The sequence below is a fragment of the Scyliorhinus canicula genome, chromosome 5 (genome assembly GCF_902713615.1).
Source record: "Scyliorhinus canicula chromosome 5, sScyCan1.1, whole genome shotgun sequence".
Lineage (NCBI taxonomy): Eukaryota > Metazoa > Chordata > Chondrichthyes > Carcharhiniformes > Scyliorhinidae > Scyliorhinus > Scyliorhinus canicula.
In genome coordinates, this window is record NC_052150.1 from 149353207 (window position 1) to 149379817 (window position 26611).

At 46.6% G+C, this 26611-nt stretch overlaps 1 protein-coding gene across 3 annotated transcripts in view; it reads right to left on the bottom strand.

Annotated features, from left to right (window-relative positions):
* hacl1 (2-hydroxyacyl-CoA lyase 1) overlaps positions 1-26611 on the bottom strand; it is a 144798-nt gene that overhangs the window by 93573 nt on the left and 24614 nt on the right. For all 3 annotated transcript variants that reach the window (XM_038797804.1, XM_038797803.1, XM_038797805.1), the window contains 3 exons: positions 18149-18221; positions 8406-8483; positions 1364-1458 (listed from right to left, as the gene is read on the bottom strand). In XM_038797804.1, the coding sequence (XP_038653732.1) occupies positions 1364-1458; positions 8406-8483; positions 18149-18221 (246 nt within the window). The remainder of the gene's footprint in view (positions 1-1363; positions 1459-8405; positions 8484-18148; positions 18222-26611) is intronic.

Here is a 26611-nt window from a genome sequence, read left to right on the forward strand (position 1 = left end):
ACATCCTAATGATCCTGGTAGTTTGGTGTAGTGACATTAGCTCCTGTGGATTGGTAAGGTATAGTAAAATTGTCCACTAAACCCCGGTTATCAATTCCCAGTGTATAGTTTTGTTGTCTGGACCCAGAGACAAAAATCTAAGGAAGGTAACCTATTTACTCCTCGAATTAGTCACAAATAATTAGAGACAAACACCATCCTACAACTGAATTGTCTTAGCTTCATTCCTCAGCAAAGATTATAATGCAATAAATACTACACCAGACCAGTTAATGGAATGACAGGGTCTCTTGCCAGAGAGATTACTAATGCAAAAAGATGGGAAAGGTTTGATGGAAAAAAGTATGCTGGGTACCATGTGTTAATTGCACATCAATTGGCGCTTTTAGTATCAGGTAGTGGGTGTTAATTGGGGATTCGTCTTTGCTCAAATATATAAAAGCAGGCTGTAAGAGGGGCTTTGATGTTGGAGGTGCGCCATGTACAATGTGTGTTTCTGCATATAAATGCTTGGAGGGGAATAAAGATTAGGCTCCAGTGTGTTATTATTCATGACCTGATTATCCCAGTTTTGACACTATCTCCCTCTGGATTTACAAGCATAAGAATTTTTTTAAGACTACTACATTATGAAATATTTTTCCATATAATTGCAGAACAATCTACTTTGGGCTTATCCGATACAGGGGATCTGCATTAGACAGAGGGGCAGGGATGACAAGTGACAAGATGTTGTTTAATGTGGACAAATGCAGTGGGGAAAAGGCTGAGGAACGGGAATATGACACAAATGATAGTGTTCAACAAGACTCAAGTGATCTGGTACTGCAAAATATCCTCCTAAAACCATCAGCAAAGTTTGCGACAGCACGACAAAGTCTTAGAGAATGCACAACTGGATAAAGTTTGGGTCATTATACAAGAATGGGGACATTCTGACTGGGGAGAGAAGGAAACTAAGGAGGCCGGGACTGATTACACTGGAGCAAAGGTAACTGAAGGCAGTCTCATCAACATTGACAGGACTCTAAGGAGATAAACTGAAACCAAATATACATTATTTGATATAACCATGACTTTGCAATCAAAGGTTCAGAGAGTGAGGATGGACAGTTTAGATTCAACTAACTAAGACAACGGGTCAGTGAATGTGTGGAACAGGCTACCCGAGAGACAAACTGTTTATTTTGGAGAGAGAGAGGTGACTAAATGAGTAAAAGTAAAGATATTATTTTTACATAGAGAAAATATGAGAATGATTCAGATGGAACACAATGTTCATTCCCCAAGTCCCCATGTTCAAAGAAGCAGCAATTAAATTGAGACATTAATTCGAATGACCAATCCTGGCACGTAGACCTACCTCAACGATGCTCTCCGGATTTTGGAAGTCACCATGTCTCCAGGAATATCAACATAACAAGCTCCAGGGCGGCCATACATACTACTTCTAATTGCCTTTTAAAAAAAATTAAATGATTTGAAATTTCCACTAGCAAAAAGCCAATAGTAAATAAAGAAAAACTATGAATTAGAAATAATAGAACTCCCTTCGTGACTTCAAGATGTCCCAAAGTGCTTTACAGCTAATTAAAAATCCAAATCTTTCAGCCAATGTTCGAGAATCCCCCATCACCATCCTTAGTTATGTCCTGTCCCACCCCAAGGACAGATGTGGCAGAACGGTGGTATACTGTTGGGGGGTAGGTGTTCTTGGGAATTCTCAACATTGACGATGGCTATTTTAGACTGCACCAGGGGACGAGACAGGGATGCCCCCTCTCCCCACTGTTGTTCGCGCTAGCTATAGAGCCGTTGGCAATTGCTCTGAGAGCCTCAAGAGGCTGGAAGGGGCTGGTCCGTCGCGGGGGGGGGTGGAGCACAGTCTCGCTCTATGCAGACGTCCTGCTTCTGTATGTATCGGACCGGATAGAGGGGATGGAAGAAATGAGCATTCTACGGGAATTTGCCGAATTTTGGGGTATAAGCTAAATATGGGGAAAAGTGAGATGTTTGCGGTCCAGGCGAGGGGACAGGAGGGGCGATTGGGGGAGCTGCCGTTTAGATTAGTAGTGGGAAGCTTTAGGTACCTAGGTATTCAAGTGGTGTGGGAATGGGACCGGCTGCATAAATTAAATCTGGCCCGACTAGTAGACCAAATGAAGGGCGATTTTCGGAGATGGGACGCGCTCCCGTTGTCATTAGCTGGGAGGGTGCAAACAGTGAAGATGACGGTCCTCCCGAGATTCCTGTTCGTGATTCAATGTCTCCCCATCTTTATTCCACGGTCCTTTTTTAAACAAGCTTTGCGCGAGTCGAGGAGACACAGCCAGAGTGAGACACATCCAAAGTGGGAATTTGGAACTTGGTAATTTGGTGCAGTGAGGTAATTCGGTGCAGAGTGGGAGAAGGTGCTTTTTCCCTACTGTTTTGTTCTCTCTCTTTCTTCTGGCCTGTAACTTTTAATCTGCAGGGAGAGAACCAGAGAGCATCTCAGAACCTGGGAAGGTAAGTGATTTTTATTTATTTTTATTACCTTTTCAAATTGTGTGGCGGGGGGGGAAACTGAAGTGACATCACAGTAAAGCTGGGACCTGATTGGCTGGTTGGGAAGCTACACTAAATTTAAAAATTAAGCATTGTTAAACTAATTAAACATAATTACTTATTACTTAATTATAATTTAGAGCGGTATCTATGCCAGAGATCGGAGAGTACTGTATTTAGCTTTCACATTTAGAGTAGAAATCGAGTGCCGGGAAACATATAGTTAACAGTAACTTTTTAAAAAAACTTTTAAATTTAATTTACTAATTAATTGGCACAATGTCAATTAGAGGGGTGCAGTGCTCTGACTGTGAGATGTACGAGGCAAGTTTTTTTACACAGAGGGTAGTGGGTGCCTGGAACTCGCTGCCGGAGGAGGTGGTGGAAGCAGGGGCGATAGTGACATTTAAGGGGCATCTTGACAAATACATGAATAGGATGGGACTAGAGGGATACGGACCCAGGAAGTGTAGAAGATTGTAGTTTAGTCGGGCAGCATGGTCGGCACGGGCTTGGAGGGCCAAAGGGCCTGTTCCTGCGCTGTACTTTTCTTCAGCAGGTTGAAAGCATCAAAGGAGATAGATGAATTGAAGGCGACCAAGTTAAGATGCGCTACAAGTAAACACAACATTGATAAAGATTTGCATGAGGGGATAAGGACGGTTTGTTTGTGTTTACTTTCAAAGGAAACTAAAAGATTTTAAAACTTAAGGAAAGGTCATAAGTATACTTGGGAAAGGGTCTTAAGTTTTATTTGACCAAAGAGTGGGGGCAACGGAGAATATGAAAGATCTTTATATTTAGGACAGTTAAGTTCAGAGATGTTGCGAACAATTGTTTACAACATGGAAAAGCATATTTAAAGAGAGGGTAGAAGCCATGCTAAGAAAGTGGCCATATAGATTCTGTGGCGCACTATGTTGCGATATATCTGTGACAGAAGCAAAGTGAAACAGTTTTCAGTCACCCTGGAGAAATGTTTGTTTGTTATAGAGAGCAGGGTTTTGTTCTAAAGTTCTTGGACTCCCCCACAGGGACGAGAGAGAGAGAGGCCCTGTGGCGTATCATCCTATAGCAACAGTAGGTGCCTTGTGGTAAATTTACTGGAATATTTATAGATTAAACATCTATAGGGACTGTTGCATAAAAGGGTGTTTGTGAGTATCGCCAAGTAACAATCTTTTGGGGCAATGATTGTAAGAATAATATTAACTGTGTAAATGTAATCTTGTGTGTTTAACTTTTCTTTCTGTCTGTGATTCTGAGGAGGTTTGGGCCGAGGTTTGTGAGATGGGTTTTGGTTGGTGTATGTGTCCCCCTTGGCAAGTGTGCAAACGAACGAGACGAACCCGGGCTATTTTGGGTTATATAGGGGACAAGGCAGAGGTGCTGCTGTCATTGCTGATGTTTGCATTAACAATTGAGCCCTTGGCGAAGGCACTTCGGGCCTTGGTTGAGTGGTGGGGGATTGTGAGGGGGGAGGTGCAGGGAGCACTGGGTATCGTTGTAAGCCAATGACCGGCTGTTGTTTGTGACAGACCTTTTGGAAAGAATCATGGGCTTACTGGAGATGTTTAGGGATTTGTCGGGTTATAAATTGAATATACTGAATAGCGAGGCATTTCAGTGAATGCTGCAGGATGGGGGCAAACCTGGGGTCTCTGCCATTTAAGGTGGCAAGGGAGTAGTTTCGGTACCTGGGGATCCAGGTAGCGCATGAGTGGGCCACAATGCATTGGTGGAACCTGATAGGATTGGTGGAGGAGATTAATGGGGACCTTAAAAGGTGGGATACGCTGAACCTGACATTGGCGGGAGGGTAAAGATGAATGTGTTGCCAAGATTCCTATTTATGTTTCAGTCCATCACGATTTTTATCCCCAAGGCCCTTTTCCGGAAGGTGGATGAGCTAATCATGGAATTTGTGTGGGCAGTGAAGGTGCTGAGGGTGAAGAGGACTTTGTTGCATTATTATTGGGCAGCAAATGTGGAGAATGTGAGACGATGGGTGGGGGAGGGGGAAAATGGATCACGTTGGAGGAGGAATCTTGCAGGGGTACAAGCCTGAGGGCTCTGGTGTTGGTCCCGTTGCCGCTCGCTCCGAGTAAGTATACGGGGGGTCCGGTGGTGGAGTCATCTATAATAATCAGGAACCAGTTGAGGAGACATTTAAACTGGGTCAAATATCGGTGTTGACGCCATTGTGTGGGAACCATAGGTTCACACCGGGGGCGATGAATGGGATGCAGAGATGGTGGAGGAAGGAGGGGTTGGAGCAGATTAGGGTCATGTTTTCAGAGGGGAGGTTCACTGGGCTACAGGAGCTGTGGGAGAGGTTTGAGTTACCAAGGGGGAGTGAGGTTAGGTACTGGCAGGTGCAGGACTTTGTGCATAAGGAGCTGCCTTGTTTCCCTCAGGTACCGGAGTATACGCTTCTGGAGAAATTGCTGCTCCATGATGAGGCGGGGAATGGCAGGATGGGGGATATATATGGGTGACTGGGAGAGGAGGGCAAGACATTAGTGAAAATGATCAAGTGGAAGTGGGAGGAGGAGTTGGGGAGGGAGATAGAATGGGGATTTTGGTGTGAGGTAATACAGCGAGTGAACTCAACCTCCTCCTGCGCGAGAATGTGTTTGACACAATTTAAGGTGGTGCACTCGGGCTCGGATGAGTAGTTTTTTTTCCGGGTGTAACAGACGGGTGTGAGAAGTGTGGGAGGGGGCCGATGAATCGTGTTCATATTTTCTGGGGGTGTGAGGAGTTGGAGAACTGGGAGGCGGTGTTCGGGACCATACGGAGGATTATAAGGGTTGAGGTGAAGCGGGACCCTATGGTGGCGACCTTTGCGGTGTCGGAGGTTGCGGAGCAGCGGGAGGGGAAGGGGGCCAATGTCATCAGCCAGCACCTCAGCGGGTATCCCTAATTCCCCAAGAGCCAACCCGTCATCCTGGGCAGTCCTCGAAGACACCAGGGATCTCCGAGTGTTCCCTGTTAGCCAGCCAATCTTCTATCCATGCCAATATGTTACTCCCGACACCATGAGCTTTTATTTTCCGCAATCAACTTTGATGTGGCACCTTATCAAATGCCTTCTTAAAATCTAAGTACAGTACTTTCACCAGTTCCCTTTTATATACAGCATGTGACTCCTTCAAAGAACTCCAATAATTTGGTTAAACGTGTTTTCCCTATGTAGAAATATCGAAATCATCATACCCCCACGCTCTCCCCATAACCCTTGACACCTTTAGAGTCTAGAAATCTATTTCCTTCCTGGATAGATTTAGTGACTTGGCCTCCACAGCCTTCTGTGGTAGGGAATTCCATAGGTTCACCACCCTCTGGGTGAAGAGGTTTCTGCCCATCTGAGTCCTAAATGGCCTACCCTATATCTTGAGACTGTGAGCCCTTGTTCTGAATCGTCCAGCCAGAGAAAACAGCACCCCTGCATCCAGTCTGACCAGCTCTGTCAGAATTATATACGTTTCAATAAAATCACCTCTTATTCTTCTAAACTCCAGTGAATACAGATCGGGTTGATGTAATCTCTCCTCATACAACAATCCTTCTATACCAGGAATCAGTATGGAGGACCTTCACTGCACTCCCTCTATGGCAAGTATATCCTTTCGTAGGGAAAGAGACTAAAACTGAGCACAATACTCCAGGTGTGATTTCACCAAGGTCCTGTACAAATGCAGAAAGTCATCTTTGCCCCGATACTCAATTCCTCTAACAATGGAGGCTAACATACCATTTGCCTTCTTAACTGCTTGCTGCACCTGCAAGCTCCCTTTCAGTGACTGGTGTATGAGCTAATTTAGCTCAGTGGGCTAGACAGCTGGTTTGTAATGCAGAACAAGGCCAGCAGTGCGGGTTCAATTCCCGTACCAGCTTACCCAAACAGGCGCCGGAATGTGGCGACTAGGGGCTTTTCATAGTACTTGTGTCAATAAAAGATTATTGCAAAGGGCTGGTCTGGCACAGGGCTAAATCGCTGGCTTTTAAAGCAGACCAAGGCAGGCCAGCAGCACGGTTCAATTCCAGTACCAGCTTCCCCGAACAGGCGCCGGAATGTAGTGACTAGGGGCTTTTCACAGTAGCTTCATTTGAAGCCTACTTGTGACAATAAGCGATTTTCATTTCATTTCATTTCATGAGGGCATCCAGGTCCCTTTGTAATTCAACATTTCCAAATCGAGTAATGGGCAGAATTCTCTGAACCCCGGCCAGATCGGAGAATCGACGTGGCGCCTTGCGAATTGCGCCATGCCACCCCGACGCTGGGACACAATTCTCCGCAGTGCAGAGAATTGGAGCCATCTGCACCGGCGTGGCGCCGGTCGGGGTATGCGCCGACTCACCGGCCCGGGTCGGTGAGCCGATTCTCCAGGCCAAATGGCCGTCATCAAAAAGCCGAGTCCCGCCAGTGCCATTCTAACATCTTCTGAGCCGGCGGGAACTCGCCGTTGAAGGGTCCGGGGGCGGCCTGTGGGGGGGGGGGCTCCGTAGTGGCCTGGCCCACTATCGCGACACACCAATCGGCGGACCGGCCTCCCTGCCCCCGGCCTCTTTTCCTCCGTCCCGGCTCCTGTAACCCTGTGCCATTTGGCGCTGGGGCCGGCACGGGGAAGGTCACTGCGCATGCGCTAGGTGGCGCCGGCCCAACTGCGCATGCGTGGACCCCGCGGCGCCGGGTTCAGACCGGGATCGGCAGCTGGAGCGGCGTAGGCCGCTCCAGCGCCGTCCTAGCCCCCTGTGGGCCGCAGAATGGGGTCCCGAATCGGGCGCCGACGCCGAAGTAGAACACTCTCATTTTTACTCCGGCGTCGGCACTTAGCCGCCCAATGGGAGAATCCCGTCAAATATTCTGCCATTCCGTTTTTCCTGTCAAAGTGGATGACTACACATTTATCTACATTATACTGCATCCATCATCTATTTACGTATTCACCGAACTTGTCTAAATCACCTTGAAGACTCCTAACATCCTCCTCACCCCTCACATTCCCACCAAGTTCCTTGTCGTCAGTAAACCTGGAAATATGAAGAGCTGGGGCCCAAGCGCTGATCCCTGTGGTACCTCACTATTTACCGCCTGCCTCTCCAAAAAGACCCACTTATTCCTGTCTGCTAAGCAATTCTCAATCCAAGCCAATATATTATCCCAATCCCATGCAGTTTAAAAGTACACACTAACCGCTTATGTGAAACTTTACTAAAAGCTTTCTGAAAATCCATATGCACCACTCCCTTATCCATTCCACTAGCTGTGTCCTCAGGAAATTCCAGTCGGTGCATCAAACATGATTTCCCTTCAATAAATCCACGTTGACTTTGTCTAATCCCACTGAAGTTTTCTAAGCGTCCTATTATCACATCCATTCTCTAGCATTTTCCCAACTACCGATGTTCGGTGAACTGATTTGTAATTCCCTGCTTTCTGCCTTCCTTTTTTAAATAGTGGGATTACATTTGCCACCCTCCAATCCACCGGGATCCCTCTAGAATCTATAGAATTCTAGAAGATGACAACCAACGCATCCACTATTTCCATTTCCACACCCTTTCACTTCCTTCAACGAAGTACGCTGATAATATTGATAAACAGATTAGGAATAATACTATCTGCCAATGTATTTTTTTCTTTCAGATCAATTTACTTTGAATGGGTTGTTAACAGTTCTGTTTGCAGTTGTAAAAGGAATGAAGTTGCAATCATATCATCTGAACATTGGCTACTGGCAACTTTCTTTGTAAGAGCATTCAATGCATGTCTATTTTAAAACAATTGTATTAGATAAAGTTGCCAATGACACTAGATATACCTCCCACCTCACTGTATTCAAAATTACCTTTTCTATTACGACAGGTATAGCTTCCAAACTGTTTGGTCTCGCTGAGAATTTGCTGTAGAGCCGACATGCTTCAACCTGCCGGAAAAAATATTCCACAGGCTTGTTAAATAGAATTGGACTGAAAAAGGTAGAAAACAACATATTACCAACCAGGCTACATGGTTTTAATAAATATCACCACTGACCCCGATTGAAGCCTCACAGAGAGACACACCTGGCGTGGCGAACGTTTCACTTCCTCTCACTGATCAGTGGATTTTAGTTTAAGCTGGATTCCCAGTGTGGAGCTGTAGTGATGTCTTCAAGCTGCCATTTTAAAAAAAAATTTGTGGAATGTGGGCACTGTTAAACTGGGCCAGCAGTTATTGCCCATCCCTAATTGATCTTGAACTGAGTGGTCTGCTAGGCCATTTCAGAGGGCATTTAAGAGACAACCACATTGCTGTGGGTCTGGAGTTCCATGTCGGGCAGACCAGGTAAGGACGGCAGATTTCATTCCCTAAAGGACAGTAGTGAATCAGATAGGTATTTACGACAATCGACAATGGTTTTGTGGTCATTTTTAATTACAGATTTTTATTGAATTCAAATTTCACCAGCTGCCGTGGTGAGATTGGAACCATGGTTTGAGCACGATCCCAGGTTTCTGGATCACTGGTCCAATGACAATATCACAACGCCACCGCTTCTCCATTTTGCCCATCGGGTCTGTACCAGCTCTCCGAACGAGCATTTCCTCCAGTGCCATTCTCCTGCCTTCTCCCTGTAATCCTACATTGCTTCTTTTCAAGGAATCACCTAATTCCTTCTCGAATGCCTCAATTCGACATGCCCTCCCAGGCAGTGCATTCCAGGCCCGAACCGCTTGCTGCATAAAAAAGTTTTTCCTCGTGCCGCCTTTGTGAAACACAGCATAAAATGTGATTATTCTTTCAAGAATTCTCATAACCAACCAGGAAATGGAAAGCACTAAGATCAAATCACTTCTTAAAAATTCGGCTAAATCAAATTTTCCATCATCAATTGAATTCAATGATTACAGACTCAAGGAAAGGTGTCCACGGAGCAGCTGCTGGTGAAACAATCAGTGGCAGAGCGCAACTTCAGGATTTCCATGTTAATCTGCACTTGTGCCAAATCCTGATGTTATCGTCCATGTCAGGGGATAATGATGGTGAATACTGACTGCTCCCTGTCAAAATCCCCACCACATCCACGTCAATACATTTCCTAGAAAGAGGCCTCTCACCTTCTTTCTATATTAGAAGCACAGAAGCGTTGATTGCCAAAATCGGAACAGCTGCATTACTGTTTAAAAGAAGTTTGTAGTTCGGAAAAATAATCCAGAATACCAACCATTTATGAATTAATGGGGAAGAGAAAACCATGAGGGTGGCAGTGGTGTCTGAAGGATGGCAAAAGTGTTAATTCCTCATTGTGTTGCCCGAGTGCTGCTAATTCTGAATGCAGAGAGAGTGCTGTCTCATGGCAAAGTCACTGAGGCAAAGAGAGGAGAAGAGGAAAGTAAAAAGCTTTTTATCAATATATGTGACTTTAAATTGACTAATTTGTCTGGTAACTTTAGGATAAAGTTATCTGTTCGAGAGGTTAAGACAGTTGATGCCAACAGACTGATCTCTTTATTTTAAAGATCAATGCCACCTATATGCCTTCTCAGCATATTCCTGAACCATTTTCTCTTTTATTACACATATTCAATTGCTGTTTAACCTATTTAAAAATGGTTCTCTTACTATCTTTATTTGATAAAGCACAAGAAATCCGATCAATAACTGAGCGATGAATTCAAGCACTGACTAAAAAACAAGAAACGCAATTTGACAAATGACCACTAAATCATCACCCATTTCACTTCATATCTGTGACATTTAAAAAATGGTAGGTAGAGCACAACGTTTCATTTCAAAATACATTAAAATGCCTTCTGCTTTTGTCCAGCTTTTAATTTTATATTTACGTGCAATACACCTGAAGGTGGCATGCACAACAATTAATGCTCAGAGCCGACCATTGCTGTGGTCTTGGTTTTAAATTGTCGAGACAGTCTGTAATTCCTCTATAGTACCACAGGGTGACACCAAAGGACACGTACATTTACTGATAAAGAACAAAGAACATTACAGCACAGGAACAGGCCCTTCGGCCCACCCAGCCTGCACCGATCCAGGGGCGGGATTGTCCGCTATCCGGCGGGGTGGGCCGTACCGGTGACGAGGAGTGGCGTGAACCACTCTGGCGTCGGGCCGCCCAGAAGGTGCGGAATCCCACTGCGCGGGAGCACCAGCGTGTACTGGTGTCATCCCAGCGCATGCGCAGGGGGGGGTCTTCTCCACGCTGGTTATGGCGGACCGTTACAGCGGCCGGCGTGGAGGGAAAGAGTGTCCCCATGGCACAGGCCCGCCCACGGATTGATGCCCCCGATCGCAGGCCAGGCCACCGTGGCCCCCCCCCACCCCCCGCGGGGCCAGATCCCCCCTGCCCCCCCACCCCCCCCCCCCCCCGAGGACACCGCAAGCCGCCTGCAAAGCCAGGTCCCACCGGTACAGACATGGTGTAATCTACGCCGGCGGGACTGGCCGAAAATGGGCGGCCGCTCGGCCCATTGCGGGGCAGAGAATCGCTGGTGGGGCCGCTGCCAACAGCCCCCGACCGGCGCGACGCGATTCCCGCCCCTGCAGAAAAACCGGCGCCGCTGAATCCGGTAGCCAGCATCAGGGCGGGATTTACGCCGCTCCCGGCGATTCTCTGGCCCGGCGGGGTGGTCAGAAATCCCGCCCCTGATTCCTTATTTAGACCTACTACTTATTGTTCAAATGATCTATATCCCCCCAAATTTCCCAACCCTTTATGTGTCTATCAAGATACATTTTAAACGTTGCTATCGTGGCTGCCTCCACCACCCCCACTGGCAACTCGTTCCAGGCACCCACCACCCTCTGCTTGAAAAACCTTCCCCGCAAATCTCCCCTGAACTTTCCCATCTCACCTTGAACCTGTGACCCCTGTAATTGAGTCTTCCACCCTGGAAATAACCTTCTGACTATTTACCCTGGCTATACCTCTCGTAGATTTGTAGACCTCAATCAGGTCTCCCCTATGAAGACAATCAAGTTTATTCAACCTCTCCTCATAGCTAACACCTTTGAGAGCAGGCAACATCCTGGTAAACCTTCTTTGCACTATCTCCAAAGCTTCCACAGCCATCTGGTTGTGTGGCAACCAGAACTGCATGGAATATTCCAAATGTGGCCGAACTGAAACTTTATACAACCGTAACATGACCTACCAACTCTTGTACTCAATTCCACGGCCAATGAAGACAAGCATCTCTTCCTTGGCAGTCTGATTTTAAGATAAGTCTCATCCAGTTGATGTGCTGATCGGCTCAATCTTCCCATCCCACAGCTACAGAAAAAAATGTAACGGATGGTCATAAAGTTTGCACCTCTTCCTCCTGAAGGAGTTTTTAAATTTTGATTGAAAATTCACCGTGTCCAGGAGCCTGCCAGGTCTGCATCACTGAATTTTGGGGCCTGTTTTCTCAGCACCATGGTTGTAAGCTGACAGGTTGGCTGTGCAAGAGCTGTTTAAGTACTGCTCCTCCTTGTTAACAGGGGCTGACGAGTGCGGTCCCGGTGAATTGGCTGGCGCACCTTCATTTGGGGCGAGAAGCCCATGGGGCCTCGTTAAGTGGACCAACTAACGTTGAATAGTGTTGCCGTCCTCGCTGGGCCAAGGACCAAAAAGCTCACAGCAGTTCTCGTCGTTACCACATTAGAAATCATTGCGGAGAAACGGTCCTTGGACTTTAGTATAAAATGCAGGGTAAAATGGATCTCTCATTTTAATCTGCAAATTAAAAGACATCTGCATTTTGCAATGTATTGCAATCATTTTTATGCTGAAATCATCATAATTGTGTCATCATTTTATTGTTGTGCACAATAATTTTATTTTAATGATTGTTTATAACTAGGCTATGAATTATGATTACTTGTTTTATTTCAACATCTTTGCAATTCGGCACCTGCCACCATGATGGTTTGTCAATAAATATCTTTCTGTCTGGATCCTGTCAGTTTCTTGACGCACTGTAATACTGAATACTGACCATACTCAGTATTATTGACAGAGTCCCAAGAAGTAAGATATTGCCCCACCCTACCACTGGTGAGCAGCCTAAAATTTGTACAGGTCACCGTCCTCAAGCAGATTAGAGTGGATCGTGAGTGATGCTACAACTGAAATCGTGGACGGAATCCTCCCAAGTCCCCACCGGCTGGTTTGAGGGCGATCATGGAGGTAGAATATGGCGGAAGGCCTAGAAATCGGCTTCACACAGCAAGACCTTGGGAAAAACCCATCAGAAGCCAGCGTGAACCTCACTTGCATCCCGTTAATTGAATGCAGATGAAGGCCTGACCCGCCCATGTTAGATTTTCCGTGATGCCAGCAGGAAAACATGCCAGCGTGAAACATAATCAGAACAATGTGGCGTGCAGTTGTCAGGAGTCATCTGAACAACGGCTGGGCTTCCCTTCGGAGTTCACAACCCTGGACCCAGGAACATCACAGCAGTGGGCTCGGGGAACATCTGCTGCTGGACCTTCCAGATTCTGTGTTCTGGAGGTGGTCCATCTTCCAGCCTCAGAATATTCCTGGAGATTCATCTTTGTTCTGAAGAGGTCCATTTTCCGGGCTCCTGGAGATCTATCTTCATTCTCAGGTGGTCCACCTTCTTTCTTCATTAGTGGGTCAGGGATGTTGGGCACCTTTTCTATCTGGTGGCCAGATACGACGGCGGACTACGCGTCATCCATGCCTACCCGCCGCTGCCTATCACCTGGTTGCATAATTAATTAGGTCAGCCGGAAGGTTTGGCGTGTTTTCCCACAGGCCGCTACAGTAGGAATCACTCCATATTTCAGTATTGTTATTATTAAATGGGAGAATTCCACCCCAAGAGGTTTGTCCTCAAACTCACCACGCTTTTGAAGTTTTGAGGGTTTTAAACCCTCATTTTCCAATACTTCCCTGCATATAACACACGGGCTTTGCATCCTGATTTGCACAAAGCTATACCTCAAAAAATCATCTTTATACTGCATTGCTCCCGATTTCAATTTTTTTGTTGTTGTTGGCTGTTCACCAGAGGCCCTGGAGTTCTGTACAGAGTTAACATCATCGCTGCTTTGTCCTGCCATGGACTTTCCTGAACAGCTCTCTCCAGCAGATTCAGTTGTGACATCCTGGCCTGTTTGTGTCTTTGGCTATCTCTTCCTTATAACAAAACGATCCATCTTCAGTTCTTCACAGTCCTGTTGCAGCTAGGAAATGGCGGAATCTCTCCTCCATGATTTTTCCCAAAAGCATGGATACACAGGACACGGGACATTAGTGTACATGCCGGGCACGTAACCTGCTTCCTGCCTCCGCTTCTGGTGGAAAGCCTGCATCGTTCGCATTTAAAAGCCGGTCGCCGCCGGCGTTCTTAAAAGCCGGTGGTGGCCACTGGATGCTTCTCCCCCAATCGGAAATGCTGCGACCGGTCGCTCCACAACCCTCAGTTTAAAAACCCCGAATTGGGTCATCCTTCCTGCGACCCTCAATCCCTCCCCTTGTCCTCATGATCCTGTAGAATCAACACCGTCTCTGGCGGCCACGCCACCTCTATTAGCTGCTGCCCAGAACACATTGTTGCTTCACCGGCCATGGTCACTATCCATGCTCCTTCATAGTCGCCAATATGTTGTGGCACATGGACGCCCATGTGAACCTTGAGAATTCCTGGATCCCCCAAAGCAGTTGGGTGCTCGTTGCTGCAAGGCGCTGGCCTCTTCCTCCCGATGCCCAGCGCCCAACCTTCAACCCTTGACACATAAGGATTCAACTCCTTTCCCTGACCAAGAAATGAGGGCAGCTGAGAGTGGTGAAGGATAAATGATAATGGCCAACTGGTTGGATGATACTGGCCCGTAGGAATGTAAGAAAGCACAAGAACTCTCAGGTAGAGAAGGGCAACACAAATAGGCATCGTGGTTACGCAGGATTGGACATCCTGCGGTCTTATTGCTGTCATGTTACACTTAATGCACCTGGGAAGCCACTGCATGACGTATAACTTTAAACCCAACGCCACATCCCACCCCCGCCCGGAAGATTACTGTCCCGACTTGTCTCTCTAGGTTACATGCAGCCAGCATCTTAAGGTGGCAACCTACAGTCTTAGTCCTCCCTTCCACACAAATCAGAAGCCCCCATCTCCCAGGCCATTAGGAGCCAAAATCTGGGCAATTCTGCTCAGCAGTATGTAGACAGGCCAACAGGGGGCGAGGCCACGTTGGATTTGGTACTGGGTGGTGAACCCGGCCAGGTGTTGGATTTGGATGTGGGTGAGCGCTTTGGTGATGGTGATCACGACTCGGTTATGTTTACTTTGGCAGTGGGCAGGGATGGGTGTGTACCGCAGGGCAGGAATTATAGCTGGGGGAAGGGCAATTATGATGCTATTCGGCAAGATTTAGGATGTATAGGATGGGGAAGGAAACTGCAGGGGATGGGTACAATCGAAATGTGGAGCTTTTTCAAGGAACAGCTACTGCGTGTCCTTGATAAGTATGTACCTGTCAGGCAGGGAGGAAGTTGTCGAGCAAGGGAACCGTGGTTTACTAAGGAAGTTGAAGCACTTGTCAAGAGGAAGAAGAAGGCTTATGTTAGGATGAGACATGAAGGTTCAGTTAGGGCACTTGAGAGTTACAAGTTAGCCAGGAAGGACCTAAAGGGAGAGTTAAGAAGAGCGAGGAGAGGACACGAAAAGTCGTTGGCGGATAGGATCAAGGAAAACCCTAAGGCTTTCTATAGGTATATCAGGAACAAAAGAATGACTAGAGTAAGATTAGGGCCAATCAAGGATAGTAGTGGAAAGTTGTGTGTGGAATCAGAGGAGATAGGGGAAGCATTAAATGGATATTTTTCATCAGTGTTTACACTGGAGAAAGACAATGTTGTCGAGGAGAACACTCAGGTTCAGTCGACCAGGCTAGATGGAATTGAGGTTCAAAAGGAGGAGGTGTTAGCAATTTTAGAAAATGTCAAAATAGATAAGTCCCCTGGGCCAGATGGGATTTATCCTAGGATTCTCTGGGAAGCCAGGGAGGAGATTGCAGAGCCTTTGTCCTTGATCTTTATGTCGTCTTTGTCGACAGGAATAGTGCCGGAAGACTGGAGGATAGCAAATGTTGTCCCCTTGTTCAAGAAGGGGAGTAGAGACAACCCTGGTAATTATAGACCTGTGAGCCTTACTTCGGTTGTGGGTAAAATGTTGGAAAAGGTTATAAGAGATAGGGTTTATAATAATCTTGAAAAGAACAAGTTGATTAGCGATACTCAACACGGTTTTGTGAAGGGTAGGTCATGCCTCACAAACCTTATTGAGTTTTTTGAGAAGGTGACCAAACAGGTGGATCAGGGTAAAGCTGTTGATGTGGTGTATATGGATTTCAGTAAGGCATTTGATAAGGTTCCCCACGGTAGGCTATTGCAGAAAATAAGGAAGTATGGAATTGAAGGTGATTTAGCGGTTTGGATCAGTAATTGGCTAGCTGAAAGAAGACAGAGGGTGGTGGTTGATGGCAAATGTTCATCCTGGAGTTCAGTTACTAGTGGTGTACCGCAAGGATCTGTTTTGGGGCCACTGCTGTTTGTCATTTTTATAAATGACCTGGAAGAGGGTGTAGAAGGATGGGTTAGTAAATTTGCAGATGACACGAAGGTTGGTGGAGTTGTGGATAGTGCTGAAGGATGTTATAGGATACAGAGGGACATAGATAAGCTGCAGAGCTGGGCTGAGAGGTGGCAGATGGAGATTAATGCGGAAAAGTGTGAGGTGGTTCACTTTGGAAGGAGTAACAGGAATGCAGAGTACTGGGCTAATGGCAAGATTCTTGGTAGTGTAGATGAACAGAGAGATCTCGGCATCCAGGTACATAAATCCCTGAAAGTTGCCACCCAGGTTAATAGGGCTGTTAAGAAGGCATAGGGTGTGCTAGCCTTTATAAGCAGGGGGATTGAGTTTCGGAACCACAAGGTCATGCTGCAGCTGTACATAACTCTGGTGCGGCCGCACCTGGAGTACTGCGTGCAGTTCTGGTTTCCACATTATAGGAAGGATGTGGAAGCTTTGGAAAGGGTTCAGAGGAGATTTACTAGGATGTTGCCTGGTATGGAGGGAAGGTCTTACGAGGAAAGGCTCAGGGAATTGAGGTTGTTTTTGTTAGAGAGAAGGCTGAGAGGTGACTTAATAGAGACATATAAGATAGTCAGAGGGTTAGATAGGGTGGACAGTGAGAGTCTTTTTCCTCGGATGGTGATGACCAACACGAGGGGACATAGCTTTAAATTGAGGGGTAGTAGATATAGGACAGATGTCAGAGTCAGTTTCTTTACTCAGAGAGTAGTAGGGGTGTGGAACGCCCTGCCTGCAACAGTAGTAGACTCGCCAACTTTAAGGGCATTTAAGTGGTCACTCGATAGACATATGGATGAAAATGGAATAGTGTAGGTCAGATAGGCTTCAGATGGTTTCACAGGTCGGCGCAACATCGAGGGCCGAAGGGCCCGTACTGCGCTGTAGTGTTCTATGTTCTATGTTCTAGCTCCCTAGCGATAAACCTGAAAATTCAACAGTGGCTGTGAGACACCATTCAAAAACCCTTGCACTCTTATGTCTAAGTGGAGCCAGCAGCTTGGATGGGAAAAAAACCCTCTCCACCAAGCCACATCATGGAGAATGAAAAAAAACTTAGTTCAACCAGGCCCCAACTGTGCAATTGAGGAGGCCCTTGAGAGTTAATGGGGCATGAAATGCAAACTATCTCCATAGATTCTATGAAGCAGACAACAGCTGGATAAACCAGAGGCTCATAAACATTCATAGGGTGTGAAATGGACTATAAACAAGCAAGTACAAAGGAATAAAAGCACACAAACTGCAACAGTGAAACCACAGAGCCGATTGAAACCTCAAGGGGTGTGAAATGTTTCTCCAAGAGCCAAGCTGCAGAATGGGTCTGGCCTGTGAGAGGGTTTTAGGATAGGCAGGTTGCAGCTGCGCTGTACGCTGTTATGGGGTGTTAATCATGAAAGAAAGCAGGCTTCAACATTTCACAAACCCATCGCGACCCCATCCTGGGAGAGACTCCCGACCTGGCCCTCTCCAGCCTAACGCGAGCTCACCAAACCCCAGCTCCCTTGAAGGACCTCCCCATGGCATCTGGCCAGCAGGTACACTCTGGCACTTAGTGGAGAGAAATAGTCACCTCCTTCCTCCCTCACGGGATCCAGGGTGCCTGGTCCCCCTATTTATAGACCAGTAGTAATTGGCATCACATGACATCCCGCTGGTGGGCGAGAAGATTGCGTGAAGCAGAACATCTGACTTTAATCTCACTAATGAGATTACAATGAATTTAAATAAATGGTAATCAGGTTTTCCGGATAACGGCAGTCTGAAGGACCCGGGAAGATTGCAAATTGGTTTTCGCCTGTCGCATATCCCAATTTGCGCCTCATGCCAGATTTTCCCGATGTAATGCAGCCAGAAAATCACCCCTAATGTCTCCATCCAAACAGGTGGTGGCAGAATCAGCAAATTTAACCTCCTGAAAATTTTCAAAATACAAAATAATAACCATTTAAAAGAGATACTGAGTTTAACAAACCTGTGAAAATTCCTGAAATGCGCCCATTGTTTCCTGGTTTCGGTCAGAGGATCCTGCGAGGACAATTACAGGCCTGAGAAAAAAATGTATTTTTTTTATTCAGTAGTACTTCCAGCAAGCTTTCATTGCACTCCTTGAAATGTCTTCACCTTCAAAATGTTTTTTTTATTTGTTCATGGGACCTGGGGGTCGCAGGCTGAGCCAGCATTTATTGCCCATTCCTAATTACCCTTGAAGGGGCAGTTAAGAGTCAACCACATTGCTGTAGGTCAGGAGTCACATGTAGGCCAGACCAGGTAAGGATGGCAGATTTCCTTCCTTAAAGGACATTGGTGAACCAGTTGGGTTTTTACGACAATCGACAATTGTTTCATGGTCATCATTAGATTTTAATTTCAGAATTTTAGTTAATTCATATTTCACTATCTGCCATGGTGGCATTTGAACCTGGGGCCTCAGGGTAGTACTCTGGGTCTCTGTATTACATGTCCAGTGACAATACCACTACGCCACCGCCTTCCCTTAATCCATAGAACCCCTAAAGTGCACAATGAGGCCATTCGGCCTATTGTGTCTGCACTGACCCTCCAAAAGAACACCCTATACAGGCCCCTATCCCCGTAACTCCACCTAACCTACACATCTTTGGACACTAAGGGGCAATTTACCATAGCCAATCCACCTAGCCTGCACATCTTTGGACTGTCAGAGGAAACCCATCTAGATACATAGCATTCAGCATCAATCACCTCAATTTCAAACACAATTTCTTCAAATTAATAAGTATGATTACACAAAGGTTGATGTCATTGCAGCCTGCTACATTAATTCTGCAGCTGGTGATTAACACAAGTGCTCTTAGGTTGAATTATTGAGTCACGTCTTTTGGTGCACCAGCAATAAACATAGAGCAATGTCTTATGAAAGCACCATACTATTCATCACACAACAAAATCCTATCAAAAGAACCTCTTTAGTGGCTTACAAAATATGCAGCTTTGATTGAATGCTGAATTTCTTTTGTCCCCAATATGCTAATTAAATGGCAAATCTGCACACTTCGTTTAAGAAAAATGTAAGTATCAGGTAGGTCAGACAGCATTGCAAAAAGAAAAATAATATTCTTTAAACTTTCCGGCATTGGCTCTTCATCAGAACTAATTCCAATGAAAAGTAAATGTCAAAAACATGGACTAATTTTTCTCTAATGAGTTGGTACCTGACTTACACCGGGGAAAATTAAGCTCAGTGCAAATGACCCATTTTAACACAGTGCAGTGAATTTGGGATACAAAGCAGACATAGCTGCAAAGTTCAAGCTATTCATTAAGATTTAAGGCCTGTATATATATCACCAGGTTAAAGTCCAACAGGTTTGTTTCAAACACGAGCTTTCGGAGCACGGCTCCTTCTTCAGATTCATTCACCTGAAGAAGGAGCCGTGCTCCGAAAGCTCGTGTTTGAAACAAACCTGTTGGACTTTAACCTGGTGTTGTAAGACTTCTTACTGTGCTCACCCCAGTCCAACGCCGGCATCTCCACATCATGTATATATATCAGTAGCTTTGACTGTTAAAAAAATCTTTAAAGTTATACTGCCTGTGGTGATCGTAGATCTGAGTGGATGCAATACTACTGAGCAAGCACTAGAGGGAGCACGGGAGAGCTATATATACACAGGGACAGGAAGTGACGACACTTCACGGAAGGCAGAACTCGTGGCAGGACACAGACACACAAGCAGGCAGCATTTGAGGTAGCCATAAGCTAAGCTCTGAAGAGAGAACAAATTCACAATAAAGAATCTTCTCCACCATTGAGACTACGAGCTTTATTAAGACACAAGGAACAACACACTGCCTTGCTTGCTTTAAAATGAATACATAAAATAGACTTATTTTTCATTAACCTACTCAATGTAAGTTCCTGTTAAAAGTTGTCTATTGCAGCCAGTCATATCTCCCCATATATATTCTGTAGTGACAGACACAATTCCCAGATTTTGTGGTGATGATGTCAGCGAAGCTGGCAGTGTGCGCTAACATTGCTCCAATGAAACTGACAGCAATCTCTGAGGTCGGATTTTCCCGTTCAACACAGTAAATGGGGAGGCGGGCATCTGTCGAGAAACCAGAAACGGGCATGCTTCTCACTGGGCCGAGGCCTTAATTGCCTGAGGGTTGGGTGTGCTGCCCAATCAGGCAGACAGAAGGCAGGGAATGAGGACCGGATGAAAGGCCTGCCTCTGGAACCTTTGTTGTGCCTGCCGATTTCAACTCTGATGGAAGTGCTGGCAAGTGTGTCCGAGGTAACGGAAAACAGAAATGTTCCACTGCCTCTTCATGCTGTGTTGTGTTTGAAACACTATTTGGAAAGCCCCTTCGAATGAGACAAGAAGTCTCTCCAATGTGCATTGGTTTGAGCGTTCGCCTTGCTTATTCACAATTTGCTTCCGAATACTGGCTATGTGGATATAGTGCAGGCCTTCCTTCTCTCAAGTATTTGGGTGCAAATAATGCAAGTAGCAGCAAGGTAGTGAACTGGAATATATGACTCTGAATTAATTGGATTTTCTCAGCAACCTTAAGTGAACATTCAAAAGACGTGAATGTTAATGAATAATGCCTTGGGCGTTCGCAACTCAATAAGGTCAGTTATTTATAAAACTTGTCGCACAGCAGTAAACCATTGCACGATAAACTGCACACATTAATAGCGAGGCAACCAAGCGTACACATGAGGCACCCATTACTTGTATATTCCCGAGAAAGCACTGGCTGCTCACATTCCTGGAATGTCTCGTTGCTGCAGATATGTCCTCAACTATCAGAGTTCCCTGAGACTGTGCGGGCTCCTGAACACTGAATGCAGGAGTCCATGGGACAGAGGGCCTCAGGGCTTCAAGCACATGAGCTCATCCAATGAGAGGATGGCAGCCTCACTGAGAGCCACATGCAGCAGTATCTGGAGTGGCAGATGGTGATATTTGAATTCAATAAAAATATGGAATTAAAAGTCCAATAATGACCTTGAAACCACTGTCATAAAAACCCATCTGGTGTATTAGTGCCCTTTTGGAATATCTGTCTTCCTTAGCTGGTCTGGCCTATATGTGACTCCTACCCACCCTCTGAAATGGGCATTGTTGTGCATCCTAAAAGGCATAGAGCCAGACAGACCAACCAGAAAGGACAATGGCAAACTCAGCCTGGTCGGCCCTGCAAAGACCTCCTTACTAACATCTGGGGGCCAGTGCAAAATTGGGAGAGCTATCCCACAGAACGATCAATCAACAGCCTGGCATAATCACATTCATGGAACCATACCTGACATACAGCGTCCCAGAAACCACCATCACCATCCTTGCATATGTCCTGTCCCACCGCAGGACAGGCCCACCAAAGGTGGCGGCACAGTGGTACACAGTCTGGAGGGAGTTGCCCTGGGAGTCCTCAACATCGACTCTGGACCCCATGAAGTCTCAAGACATCAGGTTAAACATGGGCTAGGAAGCTCCTGCTGATTACCACGTACTGCCTGCCTCAGCTGATGAGTCAGTGCTCCTCCATGTTGATGAACACTGGAAGGAAGCAGTAAGGGTAGCAAGGGAATGAAAAGTACTCTGGGCGGGAGACTGCACCTCAGGGACTGAGTGGTTCAAAAAGGCAGCTCACCATCACTTTCTCACAGGCAATTAGGTGGGCAATAACTGTTGGCCTAGCCAGTGAAGCCCACATACCTTTAATGAATATAAAAGAATGTAGCAGCAGTCTATTATCATGCACATAATGCATGGCACTTTGTATAACCCAAAACAGTCAGTTCAGAACTGGAGTATTGATGGACATGGAATACATTAAATGTTTTGCAGCCTGCACTGCTCAGTCATGCAAGTGGCCCAAGGTGGCTGGAGGAGAATGCCAGTTGTGCCCCGGGGCAGTACTTCTCTAACCAACAAGAATGCTAATCAAAGACTGAGGATGTGCCAGAGGAGGGTGAGATGCAAGACACTTACAACACCTTTATCATCCATAAAATTCTTCAGCCACTCTGATAGAGGGGGCATGTGTGGAATAGGATCCAGTGACGATGGCTGCCCGTGCAGTGGTGCTGACAGAGCAGATCCAGGAGAGGTTCAAAGGTCCCTCCAACAAAAGATGGCCACCATGGTCGACAGAGCCACAAAACCATGGGAGAGAACAGGTTGCGTGGGTCCTCCGAGGCAACATCAGGAGCAGTAATTAGAAGTATCCAAGTCAGTGTGGAAAACACCGCGTCAGGAAGATCACTAAGGTGGCCACTGTGGTGTATTGTAGATGTCATCTGTTCACAGTTAGCAAATAAACATTGTAAATAAACATGGATGTAGTCAATAATTCCCTGCAATTGCAGAAATCAGTTAACTGCAGTCAAACCCTAGGTGCTGTGAACCTGCAAAGGTCAGGCATCTGATGTTGTTTTCAGTCTTGGCGAAGAGAGTATGTGTAACCAGGGTGATGCAGCGATGTTCAGCCATCCATGAGATGTCAGAGGTCGACAACTGAATCTTGAACTAATCCAGTAGTGATGTGGACTGCTCCTGGCAGGGTCTGGCTATGAGTGGAGGGAGAATTGACTCCTCATTGACAAGGCCATGGATGTTTGTGACTATCTACTTGCAGGCTCACTGTCTCTTTCTGCACAGGTATTCTGCCATCATCAGGTAGCTTTTCCTGTTCTGGTAGATTTTGTGCCCCAGCTAGTACGTCCTTCTCCTTTGCGGCTCTAATCCGTCTCCTATAGCCTCCTGCTGTCTGGGATCTCTTTCTTGCTGATCAAGCTGCTGCTCCTCAACTTCAACTGTATCCATTCTCAGAGTGCAGCAGCCACTTCCAGCGGCACCTCGGCTGTCGATCAGGGCAGGTTGACACAGCCTGGGCCAATGACCTGATGCACAAATGCTGCCATGTGATGACCCCCTGACAAGGGTTTGACCTCTGCATTTTCCAGTGCCTCTTTATGTGTGCTCCTGCAACTTTTTAATCCAGCAAGTGAGCCCTTTCACTCATTAGATAACACGCCACTAACTTTGATGAAGGTTATCGTGCCTGCTGACTCACCTGAGTTGCAACACACCTGCCCTCACTGGGTTTGCAAGCTGAGGTCACCCATAGCCTGGCTGCCTTCCACAAAGTTCCAAATACTTTGAACTTCAGGCTTTTGTTAAGCCCTAAATGCTTTAACACGACTAATAATAAGTACAGTTCAGTTCTGAGGCCTGCGTTTTTTATCCCCTCCTTCATTCCAACCCAATCTGGGATGGGGAAACCTGGCCCCTGGAGTCCACACAGGTACAACGTTTGCTGCTAGTGATTCTATGCTACTTCATTGGGTGTATTGTTGAGACATCCTCAGAGCGTAATCAATTGAATTGATGAGAATTTCCAATCTTACACTTTTAACCTCTGCCACTTCCTTCCCTTCGTCCACTCTGCTGTAGCATCATTCTTCAATTTCTCGCCTAACTTCCTTCATCTTCTGATCTCATATTGTGCGTGTGACCCATTTCCTGTTCCCTCCATACCCAATACACTACTGACCACCGACAAGACCCTTTCGGATTCCCATGTTGGCTGATGTTGTTAAAGATTCCCTATCTTCAGGTATTGTCACACTGTCCTCCAAATCTGCTGTCATCACCCTCTGTCCTGAAACAAAACAACCCTTGACCCAACCATCCTTGCAAACTAGAGCCCCATCTCCAACCTCAGTTTCCTTTCTTAAATCTCTCAAATCTTTTAACATATTGTTGACTCCCAAATCCTTGTTCGCCGGGGAGCTAATCCCTAGCCCACTGCCTGTTCTCATCTTCATGCGGCATCATCTGAATACACAGCATTAGTTTTCACAGGTGAAAACTTTACCTCACCAGCAGTTCCCCAGACATCCCCATTGTTACTAAACTATCAGACTGCCTGTCTGACAGTCAGGATTGGGAAAACAGAAATCTCCTGCAATTGAATATTAGGAAGACTGAAGCCACCTATTTTCAGTCCCTGACACAAACTTAATTGCCTCACTACCAACTCCATCGCTCTCCCTGGCAACAGTCTGTGAGTCTGAATCAGGCTGTTCGGAAATTGGCATCAAACCTTTTTTTTAATAAACATTTTATTGAGGTATTTTTGGTACTGTAACAACAGCAAAATAAACAATGTACATGAAACTATAAACATAGTGCAAAAGCCGTCTCCCTTCCTTACAGGTCCCACCTTTATTAACCCCCTACTCTAAGCTAAACTAAACACCCCCCCCCCCCCCCCCCCCCCCCCCCCCCCCCCCCCAACAGGATGTTTCTCCTTAGGTTGGTTCTCAACACTTACTGCAGGCCCAGTCTGCCAGATATTCCCTTCAGGATTCAACCAGCTCAGCCAGTAGTGGTGCTAGACGGCCACTATTAGTACTCAGCACTGAAGACCCCACCCAGAATTTATTCACTGCCCTTGCTGTATTCAGTGCTTCTTCCAAGGGTGGGCAGTAGGTGGTAAACAGCAGGAAACCTTGTTTCCCATTTTTGATCTAATTCTATGAGGCTTCCTGGGTCCCACGGTCAATGTTTTTTTCTTAATAAACATTTTATTGAGGTATTTTTGGTATTGTAACAACAAAATAAACATTGTACATGAAACTATAAACATAGTGCAAAAGCCGTCTCCCTCCCTTACAGGTCCCACCTTTATTAACTTCCTACTCTAAACTAAACCACCCCCCTTCTGCTGACGATTAATTTTACGCAAAGAAGTCAATGAACGGTTGCCACCTCCGGGTGAACCCTAACAGTGACCCTCTCAAGGCGAACTTGATTTTCTCCAAACAGAGAAAGCTAGCCATGTCCGATAGCCAGGTCTCCGACTTATGGGGCTTTGAGTCCCTCCAAGCTAATAGTACCCGTCTCCGGGCTACCAGGGAAGCGAAGGCCAGAACGTCTGCCTCTTTCTCCTCCTGGATTCCTGGGTCTTCCGACACCCCAAAAATCGCCACCTCTGGACTCAGTGCCACCCTTGTTTTTAACACCGTGGACATGACATCTGCAAAACCCTGCCAAAATCCGTAACGCTTCAAAGCTTCAGACATGTCCAGAACATGTGGACATGGTTCGCTGGTCCTCCCGCACATATTGCACACCTGTCTTCCACCCCAAAGAATCTGATCATCCGGACCACTGTCATGTGAGCCCGGTGAACAACCTTGAATTGTATCAGGCTGAGCCTGGCACATGTTGCGGACGTGTTGACTCTACTCAATGAGTCCGTCCATAGACCATCCTCTATCTCTCCTCCCAGCTCCTCCTCCCACTTGCACTTCAGCTCCTCGGTCTGCGTCTACTCTGACCCCATAAGTTCCTTGTAAATGTCAGAGATGCTCCCTTCTCCTGCCCACCCTCTGGAAAGTACCCTGTCCTGAATCCCCCTTAGCGGTAGGAGCGGGAAGGTTGACACCTGTTTACGTAGGAAGTCCGCACCTGCAGATACCTGAATTAGTTTCCCCTCGCCAACCCAAACTTCTCCTCCAGAACCCTCATACTCAGAAAGCTCCCCTCTATAAACATATCCCCTATCCTCTCAATCCCTGCTCTCCGCCATATCCGGAAACCCCCATCCATACTTCCCAGGGCAAACCGGTGATTATTACAGATTGGGGACCAGACCAATGCTCCCTCTGCTCCCACGTCTCCTCCGTTGCCTCCAGACTCTCAGGGCCGCCACCACCACGGGGCTGGTGGAGTATTGTGCCGGTGGGAACGGCAGAGGCGCAGTTACCAATGCCCCCAGACTGGTGCCCTTGCATGAGGCCGCCTCCATACGCTCCCATGCCGACCCCTCCCCCACCACCCACTTCCTGATCATGGCTATATTCGCCGCCCCTGTAATAGTTACTAAAATTTGGCAGCGCCAGCCCGCCCTCTCCCCGACTCCGCTGAAGCATTACCTTCCTTGCTCGTGGGGTCTTGCCCGCCCAAACAAAGCCAGTGATCACTTTGTTGACCCGTTTAAAAAAGGACTGTGGAATAAAGATGGGGAGACACGGAAATTTCCAAACAAACAAACAAACAAACAGGAATCTTGGGAGGACCGTCATCTTCACTGTCTGCACCCTCCCAGCCAGTGACAACGGAAGCGCGTCCCATCTCCGAAAATTGTCCTTCATTTGGTCCACTAGCCGGGCCAGATTTAACTTATGCAGCCGGTCCCATTCCCACGCTACTTGAATGCCTAGGTACCTAAAGCTTCCCCCTACTAATCTAAACGGCAGCTCCCCCAATCGCCTCTATTGTATCCTCGCCTGGACCGCAAACATCTCACTTTTCCCCATATTTAGCTTATACCCCGAAAACCGGCCAAATTCCCCTAGAATCCTCATGATTTCTTCCATCCCCTCTATCGGGTCTGATACATGCAGAAGCAGGTAATCTGCATAGTGCGA